Below are 12393 nucleotides of genomic sequence, written 5' to 3'. Positions count from 1 at the left end.
CTGTAAGTTCAAGCAAGTGGAGAAATATCATTTTCAGATTGTTATTCATTACAGATAGCATCACTGGGACTTTGTTTATTCTATGAGAGTGTCTGTATCTTTATGGATGGTTCCAGTTTATTCCAGGACCCTATTCTCTTTAATAAATGTCAGTCTAAAACCTTTCCTAAAGTGAACTTCTGACTTTAAATGTTAGATGTTTTATGTTTACTCAAATCAAAGTCAAGTTATCACCACATTTCCAGCTATGATATAGAACAAGCTGACATCTGTACACACTTATGATAAACATCCAGATGTCTGGATAAAAAGTAATCGACATCAGGGGAATATTTCCTTCAGAAACAAGGGCTCATAGTCATTTAACCATGCAAATTTCCTTGTCCTCTTCTCTGCTCATCCAATCTGCAAAAAAAAAGACATCTTTCTCATTAACGGAGATAAAACACCTGGGATTACATATTCCTTCTTTTATTAACGGAGATAAAACACCTGGGATTACATATTCCTTCTTTTACAAACAGTGCCTACTTGTTCTCATAAGCAAAGAAAGCTTTCTATTTAGGCTTTAAATTATAGGAAAGACTAGAAAAAGAAAATTAATGAAAAAATACCATGCACCTAAGCCAGTTGAAGCTTCCAACTCCCATCTCTGAGGCAGGCTACAATTACTATTGATTGTTTATTGATTGTCTGCAGTACACTTCACATAGCACTGCAAATAATTAGACATAAGGCCTTCCCAGCGGTCTCACTGTATAAATTCCAGAGACAGATAATAGACCCAAACACAAGAAAAGAGAAATAAAAATGGCTTAGATTAAGCCAAATCATGACACATTCTTTGAGTCCACAAAATCCAATCTTCCTGTTTAAGATCTCTCCAAAGGATTTTTCCAAGATTATTTCTAGGTTGTCAAAATCAAACAGCATCTATCTATACAGCCATTTTGGTTTTGATTTATGAGTTTGCTTTTAGGTGGTTACTTCTTCCACTGTTGCTTGTTCTACTATCATTGTACAGAGAAGCAAAACAAAATAAGAATGCCAAGAACTCTACTTTTAAGTGCCTATTGCTCAGAAAGAAGGCACATCTCAATAGCCTGAGCATGATGGAGTGGAGGGGGGCTGTGTGTCCCCAAACAGCCACAGAGAGGCTTCACAGAATCTGTGGACCCTCTGAAATTCTATGCATGGCAAAATGTCTTTTATATGTAGAGATGAGAACTTTTCCTGTGAAAAGGACTATTGAAGATCAGCAGACTCAAAAACCACTAGCTTCTAGTCACAGGGATTCTCAACTGGGAATGAGCAGGGAGCAGAAGAGCTCTGTATCACAGATACACATACACACACATGCACGCATGCACACATACACAATTTCACTCTAAGTTTTGCTTTTTGGGCCCATCTAATAGAAGCTCAATTAATCCAAAATTTGTTTTTCCAGTAAAAGTACTTAAGAAATTTTAATTTCCATGTGAACATGTTCATATATATATATAAACAAGGTGAAATAAAAAATAATGATGTTTCTTTGAGTAGCAGAATTATGAGTGGTTTTCATTCTTTTTTTCTCTACATATGTACACATAAAAACAGAAGAACCTTAAACAAACGCAAAATATAAATCATTTATTTAAAGTTTTCTGAGTATGTGCAAGGTCCTAGGTTCAATCAATAGTAACACACACACACACACACACACACACACACACACACAGCTGGGGGGATATAGCTCAGTGGAAAGTAAACACTTGAGGCCCTGTGTTCAATCCCCAACACTATAAATAAATAAATAAGTAAAAATAAAATAAAAGATAAAGTTTTCTACAAACAATAATCAAACAACCCAATATTTTAAAAAGATATTTTTATTTCAACCATATTATAACTTCTCATTTTATCTCCATTGTAACCCCCCCCCCATTTTAATGAGGAAAAAAAATAAGTCTTATCTGTACCTTACTTTGGCATATTTTCCATATTTATTCACTCATCTTTCACTTCTAAGCGAACACCACAATTGACTTTTATTATCTACATCACTTCTTTGGTATGATTATTGCAAGAGTAGCCAATCCTGGAGAAATTCTTTTCTCCTCTAATTCAATAGTCATGGTAGGAATAACTACTAACATTAAGAACTCACAAGTACCAGGCTCTTTGTAAGTACTTTGCATATAACATTGCATATAATTTTATAACACTAAGAGGCAATGTTATTACCCCTTATTTTAGATCTGAAAATATGGAGGCTTTGAAAAGCAAATTGTTTAAGTTACAAACCAGGAATCTGAGATTTGAATCATCTGGTGTGACTTAAAGCACATGAAAAAATATTCAACCTAGAATTTAATGAATTTTTCTCTGTCAGAACCATCCCCTGGTTCCTCTCTAAAGATACTTCACTTTGTAAATTCAACTATGGTTACTTCCATATGTTGGCTTTGCCATCTCCTCCCCAATTGTTGCTTCCATGTTTCTCACAGAATTTTTCACCAGTCCATATCCTGCACTTTTATTTAAAATCCTTTCTCCAGAAAGTCTTCTAGCTTAATACATCTAATGTTGATCCCTTCTTCTTACTTCAGCAATTATAGCTCCATGTCAGAGATGGCCAAATATCCCCCAGCATCCATGCACCCCTCTACCTTCTTAGCAATAAGCACAAAGCAACTTAGGTACAGATGACACTTCCCACCTTTTCTTGCTGATAGATGGTGACACACATACTATATGACATGTAGTCAATAACTTTTATTTATTAAGTCAGAAAGGCATGATATGACATGATATTTGTATAAAGCTCCCAAGAGTTGCAAAGAGTTCATTTCCAGTGGTGGCAAACGCGGCACCGTAGTATGTGGGTGCATGCATACACGTGTTGATGGGGACAAAAGGCAAGGGGGAAGAAGTCTTCACCTCTTAGGGGTATTAACCTCAAGTGCACAGCCACTACTGTTTCCAAAACAGGAAATAAAAACACAGTTCTCCTGATCCTTACTGCCTACTACAGCCACTTGCCTTTGTCTATATGAGAAGGTATGTTCAGCACATGGTGTTCCTTACCATCAAAGACCACTGGACAAGCAACTGTTGTTAAAAATATATAACCACAAGTTATTATTAACCATTGTGCATTGCTAACATGGCACTCAACAAATGTTCATATGGTGTACTAACCACAGGGCAAAAAAAAAAGAAAGAAAGAAAGCACAATTCTAATTAGATCTAAAAACGTATCCCAAATGTGCTTCTAATCACTCATCTTCTCCGCTCTGTTGCCTTTTGAAGTGCCTCAGAGGCATTAAACACTTCAGGAAAAGGGCCAGAGGTGAGATATTTCCTCCTTCTTTCCAATTCCAGACAGCAGCTCACACACATCACAACATAAAGGTCACAAACATAGACAGACGACTGTTCAGAATACAAATGCTGCAAGGCTTGTTTTTTTCTCTGAGACGCGCTCCGTCCCAGTGAGCTGTAACAGGAATACACTTGGCAGTTTGTCCTGTAATGTGTCTGGTTGTGCCCTATTGTCTACTCTGAGACTTGAATTCACAGAAGGTGGGCTTCATGGGGCCAAGGGCTGTTTAATAATGTGACAATTATTAACTCAGTAGCAAAAGTCAACTAAGAGATCACTGACCCAACCTCCCACTCTTGTCCAACATCCCTCACAGATGCCATCTGGCTTTTGCTGGACCGGTTCTGAGGGTCTCTTCTTGATGGAAGCCAGAAGGCAGGATAAAGCTGTCTAGGTACTGGGGACTCTAGAACTGCCTTAGGCCTAGAGCTGTCTGCATTATCCAGCAGAGATCTAGTTGACCAGACATTTGATACTGCGTTGGCATCCTCCTGGGAAGTGTTGCGGGAACTGGAAGAAAGAGAAGCTCCAGGATAGTCAACCAGTCTAGTGGAGGGAGATAGGACTAGGAAAATAACAAAAATAGCAATGAGAAAAAGGAAGCCGAACACATTGCAAAGAGAGATGTAAAGAACAAGAGGCCAACAGTGATATTACTGGAAGTATTTCTATTGGGTCTCAAAGAGTAACAGGCAGGAGTTTATTAGGGATAGTGAGAATCTGTACCCACCGAATACCTCTGAGTGGACCATCTCTAGAAAGATAGGCCTATCTGTTACAGAGTCTGGGCTTTTTAAGGGACATGGCTTACATAATTCTTGCCTCTACTTTTCATACACTCTTAAGTGATCCATTACCCTTTATATAGCCCTTAACAGAGTTTCTTTCTGAGGGTCATGATGACAGGTCACAAAGGGAGGGCTGTGACTTCCTAGTCACAAGAGATAGTTATGCTATGTTCTTGAAACAATAGCTCCAAGCTGGGTGTCATGGTGCACACTGGTAACCCCAGTGAGTCAGGAGGCTGAGGCAGAAGGATCACAAATTCCAGGCCAGTCTGAGAAGCTTAGCAGAATCCTCAGAAACTTAGTGACCCCTGTCTCAAAATAAAAATTAAAAAGGTCTAGCATTCTTGGCCCTCTTGGTTTAATCCCTAGTACCAAAACAAAAGGAAGAATAAAAAGAAGCAATAGTTTCCTGAAGGGGTTACAATTAACTGTGGCTGGGGGAGGTTTAACATAAGATTTTCCATTTTTCTTATTATTGTCTGCTTGATGAAGTTTTCAGTTATCCAATCCTGGGACTTACAGACTTTCTTTGGTACCTGTGTCTGATGTCCTCCCTATAAGTTAATGCCCTTCACTGTCCTGCTCCTGGCTTACTGTCCACCTAATAGTAACAACATAAAGTGGGGTGTGCTGGCATACCCTGTAATCCCAGTGGCTCCTAAGGATGAGGCAGGAGGTTCATGAGTTCAAAGCCAGCCTCAGCAACAGCAATGTGCTAAGCAACTCGGTGATACCCTGTCTCTAAATAAAATACAAGGGTGAGGATGTGTCTCAGGGACTGAGCGCCCCTTATTTCAATCCCCAGATACTCCCCCCAAAAGTAACCCTTCCTTGTTTAAATCCATGATTTGTACTAGAAACAAATAGTAGGGATCCCAACCTTTAACTTGCCTTAAGTGAAATCTTAAAATCTTAATTCTTCTACATGAATAGTATTAAAGGCTTACAAAGTTTATAAAGTATATCTATAATCCCTTATCTGAATATGGTACATCCATAAGAAAAAGTGAGACAGATGAATGTTATCTGATTGATAAATTGCTAGCAGATTAGTTGGAATGTTCTGTATTCATTTCACTTAACTTCTCTGCTATATTGGTTGATGTTGGAGTATTCAATCAAATGACACAGTGCTTGTAGATCTAACAGAAGTACCAAAGAAGGAGGGAAAGGGAGGGAGAAGGGGAATAGCTAGGATGGTGGAAGGAGAGGGTCATCATTATACAAAATGCATGTATGAAGATGTGAATTTGGTGTTGACATACCTTATATACAAACATAAATATGATAAATGGTGGTATAAAGGTGTGTTAAGAATTGTATGCAAAAAAATAAGAGAGCTCATGTATAATGGCATAATTTGGCATGAACATACTTTATATACAGAGTTAAAAAATTGTGCTGTGAATGGATAATTATGAATGTAATGCACTCCACTATTGTCATCTATGTAAGAAATAAATGAAAAAAAGAAAAAAAAAAGAAGTACCAAAGAAGTCTTTCTATTGAGTAAGAGCTGCTTTGTGAGTAGAGATGAAATGCTAATGAGGGAAAGCAACAACTGCTACCTGACCATAGAAAATCACTAAATTGGAAGGCAAGTTCATCCTCCTTGATGCTTTAAAACATAGTAAAAATAAAATCATCAAATTAATTTTGTCAACACTAGCAGGACTTAACAAGATTACCTCAACTTATCTCTGTGTGTAGATGTCTATTGGCAGAATTTCCTAGAAAGCTGCCTTTTAGATTTTGGGTCCTGAGTCCTCCTTATTATGTAACACGTTTATATATAAGGAGCTTTTCTTCCTCTGACTACTACACTATATGTCTTAAATAAATTGAAGCCAACAACAACAACACAAAAGAACAAGAGGCCAGCAACAGATCTGGAAAGGCACGCCTAAGCAGAAAGACTGCTCTAACAATGAGGGTTTGTTCTTGCTAAAATTGCACAGTAAGCCCTGTCAGGTATGAGTGGAGTTACAAATATGAGGTAGCTAGTTTATTCATGTTCCCAAGTTGGGGAAGTTTACCCATGACTACCAAAATTTTAAACCTAGATCCTAATGACAACAAACTTATTGTTAGAAAAATGTATTCACAGACATGCAAATGTAAGAGCAATGATGGTCACTGATTTGTTTGTAATTGCAACATCTACAACAATAGAATTATAAAAAACCAAGAAGCCTTTGCACAGCAAAGGAATCAATCAATAGGGTAAATAATGGAAGAAAATATTTGCAAACTATCTGTGGGGGTTAATATCCAGATTATATAAGGAATTCAAACACAGCAAAAATACCCCAAATCATCCAATTTGAAAATGGACAAATAATCAGAATACACATTTATCAAAAGAAGACATACAATAACCAACAAGTATATAAAAAATGTTCAGAACACTAATCACCAGGGATATACAAATCAAAATTATAGAAAGACATCATTTTACCCCATTAGGATGGCTGCATCCAAAGACAAAAAAGAAACAAATGGAGGTGAGGATGTGGACAAAGGTAAACATTTATACACTATTGGCAGGAATGTAAACTGGTGTGTCTATTAGGAGAAGAGTATGGAGGTTTTTCAAAAAACTGAAAATAACCCTATCTTATCATATAGTAATACCTCTATTAGATATATATCCAAAGGAAATAAAATTCCTATTTCAAAGAAATAATCACATGACCAAGATCATTGCACCACTGTTCACAATAACCAAAATATTAATTAAACAAGATGTCCATCAACAAATGAATGGATTTGTAAAATGTGGTATATAGAGTCACTGGAATATTATCCAGCCATAAAAAAGGACAAAATCCTTTCATTTTCAGCAATATGGATGGAGCTAGAGGGCATATTAAGTGAGATAAACCAGGCACAGATAGACAATTAACATATGTCTTCACTAATTTGAGGAAGCTAAAAAGTTGACCACATAGGAATAGAATTGAATAGAGGTCATTGGAGGCTAGGAAGGGTAACTGAGACATGGGAAATAAAGGGTTGATAATAGTGCCAAAATACAGTTGAGTGAAAAGTAGTTCTGAAATTCTGTTGTATAGTAGAGTAATTGTAATCTATAATATAATTTAAAAAAACAACTAGAAGAAGAAAATCTGAAGGTTCTTAACACAAAGAAACAGTAATACTTGAGGAGACGGCAATGCTGATTGCTTGATCTAATTAGATACAGTGTATACATGCACCAAATTATAATACTGTACCTCATAAATAAATATAAACATGTTAAATAAAAAATTAAAATTAAAAAAGAAAAGAAAAAGAATCTCAAATACACGTTTGATATAATCACCAAACAAGGCTTTATTTACTGTTCCTTAAATATACTGATAAGACTAAGAGAAGTTAACTATATTGCTTTAAACTCTCATTCCGTTATTAGATTGTACCACCTATGGTAAACCATAAACGAATGTATACTTTTTCACAAATTGTATAATTATCCTGCTTTAGCACAAGCATATTGCATTGCACTTTCCTTCTTCTGTTAAAAGCATTAATCTGGTTAAAATAAATATTCAGGAATATGGCATAACTTGTTTAGACTGAGGGAGATCTATATTGTCTAACTGACTGAGAAGCAGTGCAATGGGAGGCTAAAGCAGGGACTCCTTTTTAGGAAGCATTTACACAAAAGTTTGCTGTCCTTATATTACAATTCACTTGGAGGGATTTGGGGCAGTCTGATAGAGGTCATATGAGAATTAAAGCCTTTGGCCTCTATCCTGGCAGGAAGGTGTGCCTAATTCATATTGGACATTTCTTCAGTTTTTAAAATACTAGGGACCTCCAAGAAAGAAAATATCCTGGGCCCCTTTTGACTTCTGAGATGGTCTGGGGAACCCATTTGTCAATTCAATATGACCCAAAGGAGATTCCTCTTGGAAATACTCTGTTATCCAGAAGAACATTATAAATGTAAGAGAAAATAATTAGAAAACCAAATGCCCATCAACAATGAAGGGATACATAAAATGTGGTACATACATACAAGAGAATCTTACTCAGCCTTAAAAAGGAAGGAAAGCCTGACACATGCTACAACATAGATGAACCTTTAAGACTACAGAGAAAAAAAAAATCAGTCACAAAAAGACAAATACTATATGATTCTACTTACACAAGGTATCTAGAACAGTCCAATTGATAGAGACAGCAGAATGGTGGTTGCCAGGAAAGAAGAGAATGGGGAGTTATTGTTTAGTGGGTACAAAGTGTCAGTTGTGCATGATGGGAAAGTCCTGGAGATGGACATTAGTGATGGTTTCCCAACAACATAAAGGCACTGAACATTACTGACTGTACACTTTAAAAGCAGCAAAATGATAAACTTTACATGATATGTATTTTACCGCAAATAAAATTAAAAACAAAAAACTAACAAGTAAGATAATCCTGCACCAAGCCAAATATGCATTAAGTGATCAGTTACATAAATCATGGAATGTGAAAAATTTTAAAAAGAATGAGGTAAACAGACCTATGCAAAGCTGTTCATGCCATGCTAGGAATAAAGCCGGTTGTAAAACATTTGTACTAAGATGCCATTTGTGGGGAAAAAATGTATTTATATGCATATATGTATTTGCATGTGCACCAAAAAAAAAAAAAAGCTTTATATCTGGGGTTACTTCTGTGGGGGAATGGGGAGTTTGTTGAAAGATTTTTATTTTCCATTTTAGATCTTTCTGTACTGTTTGAACATATAATGTTTATGTGCACTTTGCACAGAACATACTGTGCGGTTACAGAAAAAAGATAACTAAGCTAACATAAGTTTCCAAAAGATAGTATTAAGAACAAAAAGTTAGTTCAGAAATATTATGTATAATTTGACCTCATTTGTGTTTTTTATTTTTTTAAGTCATGTGTGTGAAAGTATTCCTAAATAGGCAGGAAAAGTATGTTCAACAATGTTACTTATTAGGAGGAGCAGACTGCTTCTGTACAATCTAGATTTCAATTTCTTGAAAACAAAACAAAAAACTGAAAAGTCTCTCCCACCTCTCGATGTTGTCACATAAGGACTAGAAGGGATAAAATGTTAGTTTAGTCATTTCTACGCTGTAGTTTACAGAGTCAGATTATAAATAAATTTCCCAAGATCTTTTTTGGACTCTAAAAACTTCTAGCCTAACTACAAACTCATCATTGCAGGTGAAAAATATGAAAGGCCATGCTTTGCACCAGCTCACATTGTATGTGTGTGGCAGGACCACAGCTAGACATTAGGTACTGCTCCCCCCTGCCCCTTTCCTACTGTAACTTATCTCACTGATAATGCAATAACAGTTACTGAGAGTCTACTGTATAGTAGGGACTTCGGTATATGGAACAAGGTAAAAAGCAGCAAGACACAGACTTTGCCTGGAAGAAATTACAGAGAATCCACAGAGTTCCTCAGTGCGAGGAGAAAGTCTGAGCAGATCTCTCATCCTGTGCATCAGAACCAAACCTGTTTGTTCAGTTCTGAGACTCAGGCATTGTGGAGCATCCTGCATGGAGTCATGGAGTCAGGGACACCCCAATCATTGTTCTTCCTTCTGTAGTCACCGCGTAGAAAACTGCTGAGGGCCATTACCAAGTAGGAAATTTCCTTGCCAGCGTACCCCATGTTAATTTCGCTGTTGACATTGCATGTTAGGTGACCCTGCCCAAGGACGAGGGTGGATCCAGGATTAGGGTGTATCCTGCAGTTTGAGGAAGTATCCCAATCCTTGGGTTTAGGGCGTTCCCGGTTTAAGACAAGGCGTTCCCAGTTTAAGACCTTGGATTTTAGGGAAGTTCGATGTTGAGGATTATTGCTGCTGGAATTAGGGCGTTCCTGCTGCCTAAGCTCCTGTTGAACTCTCGTGAGATTCAGAGAGCATTTTGGGAAATAAGCCTCGTGGAGTAGGTGAATTGGGCGGCAGCAGAACTGGGATTGCCCCAGAACGTGTGTGGAGGCCGGTGTGAGTTCGGGAATAAAGAATTGCTGTTTGAATCTACAAAGCTGTGTGGTGGCTCGTGATTCTGTGCCCAGCCAAGACTGCGGCAGAAAACAAATAAAAACAAGTTTGTGTTCAATTTATTTCATGAAGCATCAGATATACATTAGCTATCAGAAAAGATGCTGGTTCCAGAGTAGCAGCAAGATAAATGCTGTTTCTGATTACAAGGAACTTACCTTCCTTCCAACTTCAGTAGGTGGTGAATAGGACAATGAACTCAGGATGCAGAGGCCATCCACGACAAACAGAATTTACAAATGAAATTCAGAGGAGTCATGGAATAAGCCATAAATCAAATAATAAGCAAAGGATTACATAAACAATTAATAAATTACAGTCAGCATAAGAAAAGAGAAATACAGGATGCATAAGATCAAAAGAGATAGACCAAAGGGGGTTCTGTTGATCATGTGGTTTAATTGCTGAAAAACACTAATTGCTTGCCAAAATACTGTTAATGAGTGTTTTAATGTTGGTGGTCCAACACTGTAATGTGTAAAACAAGCATTTTCTCATACATACCAATTCCTTTAATCAGGTGGCAGTTTGGAAGATCTACAGATTCCACTTCTCCCGTGGCTTTAAGTCGATTTCTGTTTAAAACAAAACAAAACAAACTTTGTTTATATGTTCCCTGCTTTGTTCCAGAAAGGGTTTAAAGAGGCTTTTAGCAATACATAAAGCAGCATAAACCTAAAGCAGATGAAAGTGAAGACAGAAAAACAAGTATAGGAACATGAAACAGCACCAGAAAGAAGTTAAAACAAAAAGCACAAGGCGCTGAAGTTCTGCATATGGACAGGGCTCTGAGAAAAAGCCCAGCACTCGACAAACACAACTTGTTTATAATATAACAGAGCACCAGGTCACATTTCTTGCAGCTCTGGTGGGAAAAGACCTCAGATGTAGCTCTAGGAGCCCTTTCCACTGAAGAGCCAAACAATGAAAAATAGCGGTCTCACTCCATGTCTGAAAAAGGCCAAGACAAAGGGCATCACTCAGAGCCTAGCCCTTAGCACACACCCACAAAGAGTTACTAAGGAATACAATGTGTACCAGGGTTGGAAGTTTGGAGAGCACCATCTAACTTTGGCAAATTACTCCCTCTGGTTGTTTTGGGAGGCAGGAAGAAGAAGAAATAACTAGGGAATGTTGAACTCCACTAGGGTATCTTCTCCCATCATTTCCACCCTAGAGGACTACAAGGAAGTTTGGGCCAAAACATGTGGAAATGACAATTTTGAAGTACACATACTGCAGGCTTTTTCTTCTCTTTTTCTCACCTCTCGGTTCTCTGGAGTCATAGGAAACAGAAATTGTATTTGCAGGGAACTTGGCGATTTTTAAAATGGTTCCACACATAGTAATCTGCCCCTCATTCTCCTATTTGAATCCCTGACAGCTTCTGACTTCCAGACACTGAATATGAGAAAGGGTACTGGTTTCTTAGCAAAATAGGGCCTAGGTCATCCAGAACTACTAACTGGTTGGGCTAACTCTATATTCTGACAATTCATATCATAAAGCTTCTAAATAAAGTGTTAACCAGTAAGTATTTGGAATCATACAACTCAAATAATATTAAATTTCTTGAAATAATACATCAATGAAACAAATAATGTACAAATATAAATAATAATAATGTAAAATGCAATAAAAACAAAATACATTAAAAAAATTCAATCAAAGTAACAAAAATACAACAAATCTCACTCTTACATGCCCCAAAAGTAATTTAAAAGGGAAAAAAAAGAGTATATAAATTACATGTAGTGGAATAATGATGAAGACCATGCTGATAATAACCATGGGTGGTGAAGGAAATCAATAATACAGCAGTTATAATTCACTGCTATTTTAAGTCTACTATGGTTTTAAGTGATTTACCTCAATGATTTCATTCAATTCTTCAAAGCAACCCTGCAAATTAGGTACCATCATCCCCACTTGAGGGATGATGAAACTGACTTGAAGAAAAGCAGTTTCCCTGGAGGTCCACTCAGTGAGGAAGCATTGGAGCCAGCTATCACACAGAGGTGGCCCTTGTCCTTACGACTCTGTGCTTTCCTCAGGAGCACCGAGATCCAAGATCCGTGCTGAGTCCCAGCAGGTACACTCCATGATCCTTGGCAGATCAGTGAATCTCTGCAGCCCTCAGTTTGAACCCGAAAGACTTCCAAGATCCTGATAATATGTGGCTCCAGAAACAGAT

General features: G+C 37.4%; 1 protein-coding gene and 1 long non-coding RNA gene across 2 annotated transcripts in view; both read right to left on the bottom strand.

Annotated features, from left to right (window-relative positions):
* PON2 (paraoxonase 2) overlaps positions 1-12393 on the bottom strand; it is a 32177-nt gene that overhangs the window by 12241 nt on the left and 7543 nt on the right. The window contains exon 2 of the mRNA XM_081285793.1: positions 10704-10774. Coding sequence (XP_081141919.1) covers positions 10704-10774 — 71 coding nt within the window. The remainder of the gene's footprint in view (positions 1-10703; positions 10775-12393) is intronic.
* Positions 8-10407, bottom strand: LOC308644531. The gene is made up of 3 exons (XR_014021027.1): positions 10358-10407; positions 493-9734; positions 8-449 (listed from the first exon to the last, which is right to left on the bottom strand). It is a non-coding gene; the product is annotated as an uncharacterized lncRNA (long non-coding RNA).

Source organism: Spermophilus citellus (genome assembly GCF_964194105.1).
Source record: "Spermophilus citellus genome assembly, chromosome: 3".
In the NCBI taxonomy this organism is placed as follows: domain Eukaryota; kingdom Metazoa; phylum Chordata; class Mammalia; order Rodentia; family Sciuridae; genus Spermophilus; species Spermophilus citellus.
The sequence above is the reverse complement of the archived record's forward strand: the minus strand, read 5'-3'. Positions and strand labels throughout refer to the sequence as shown.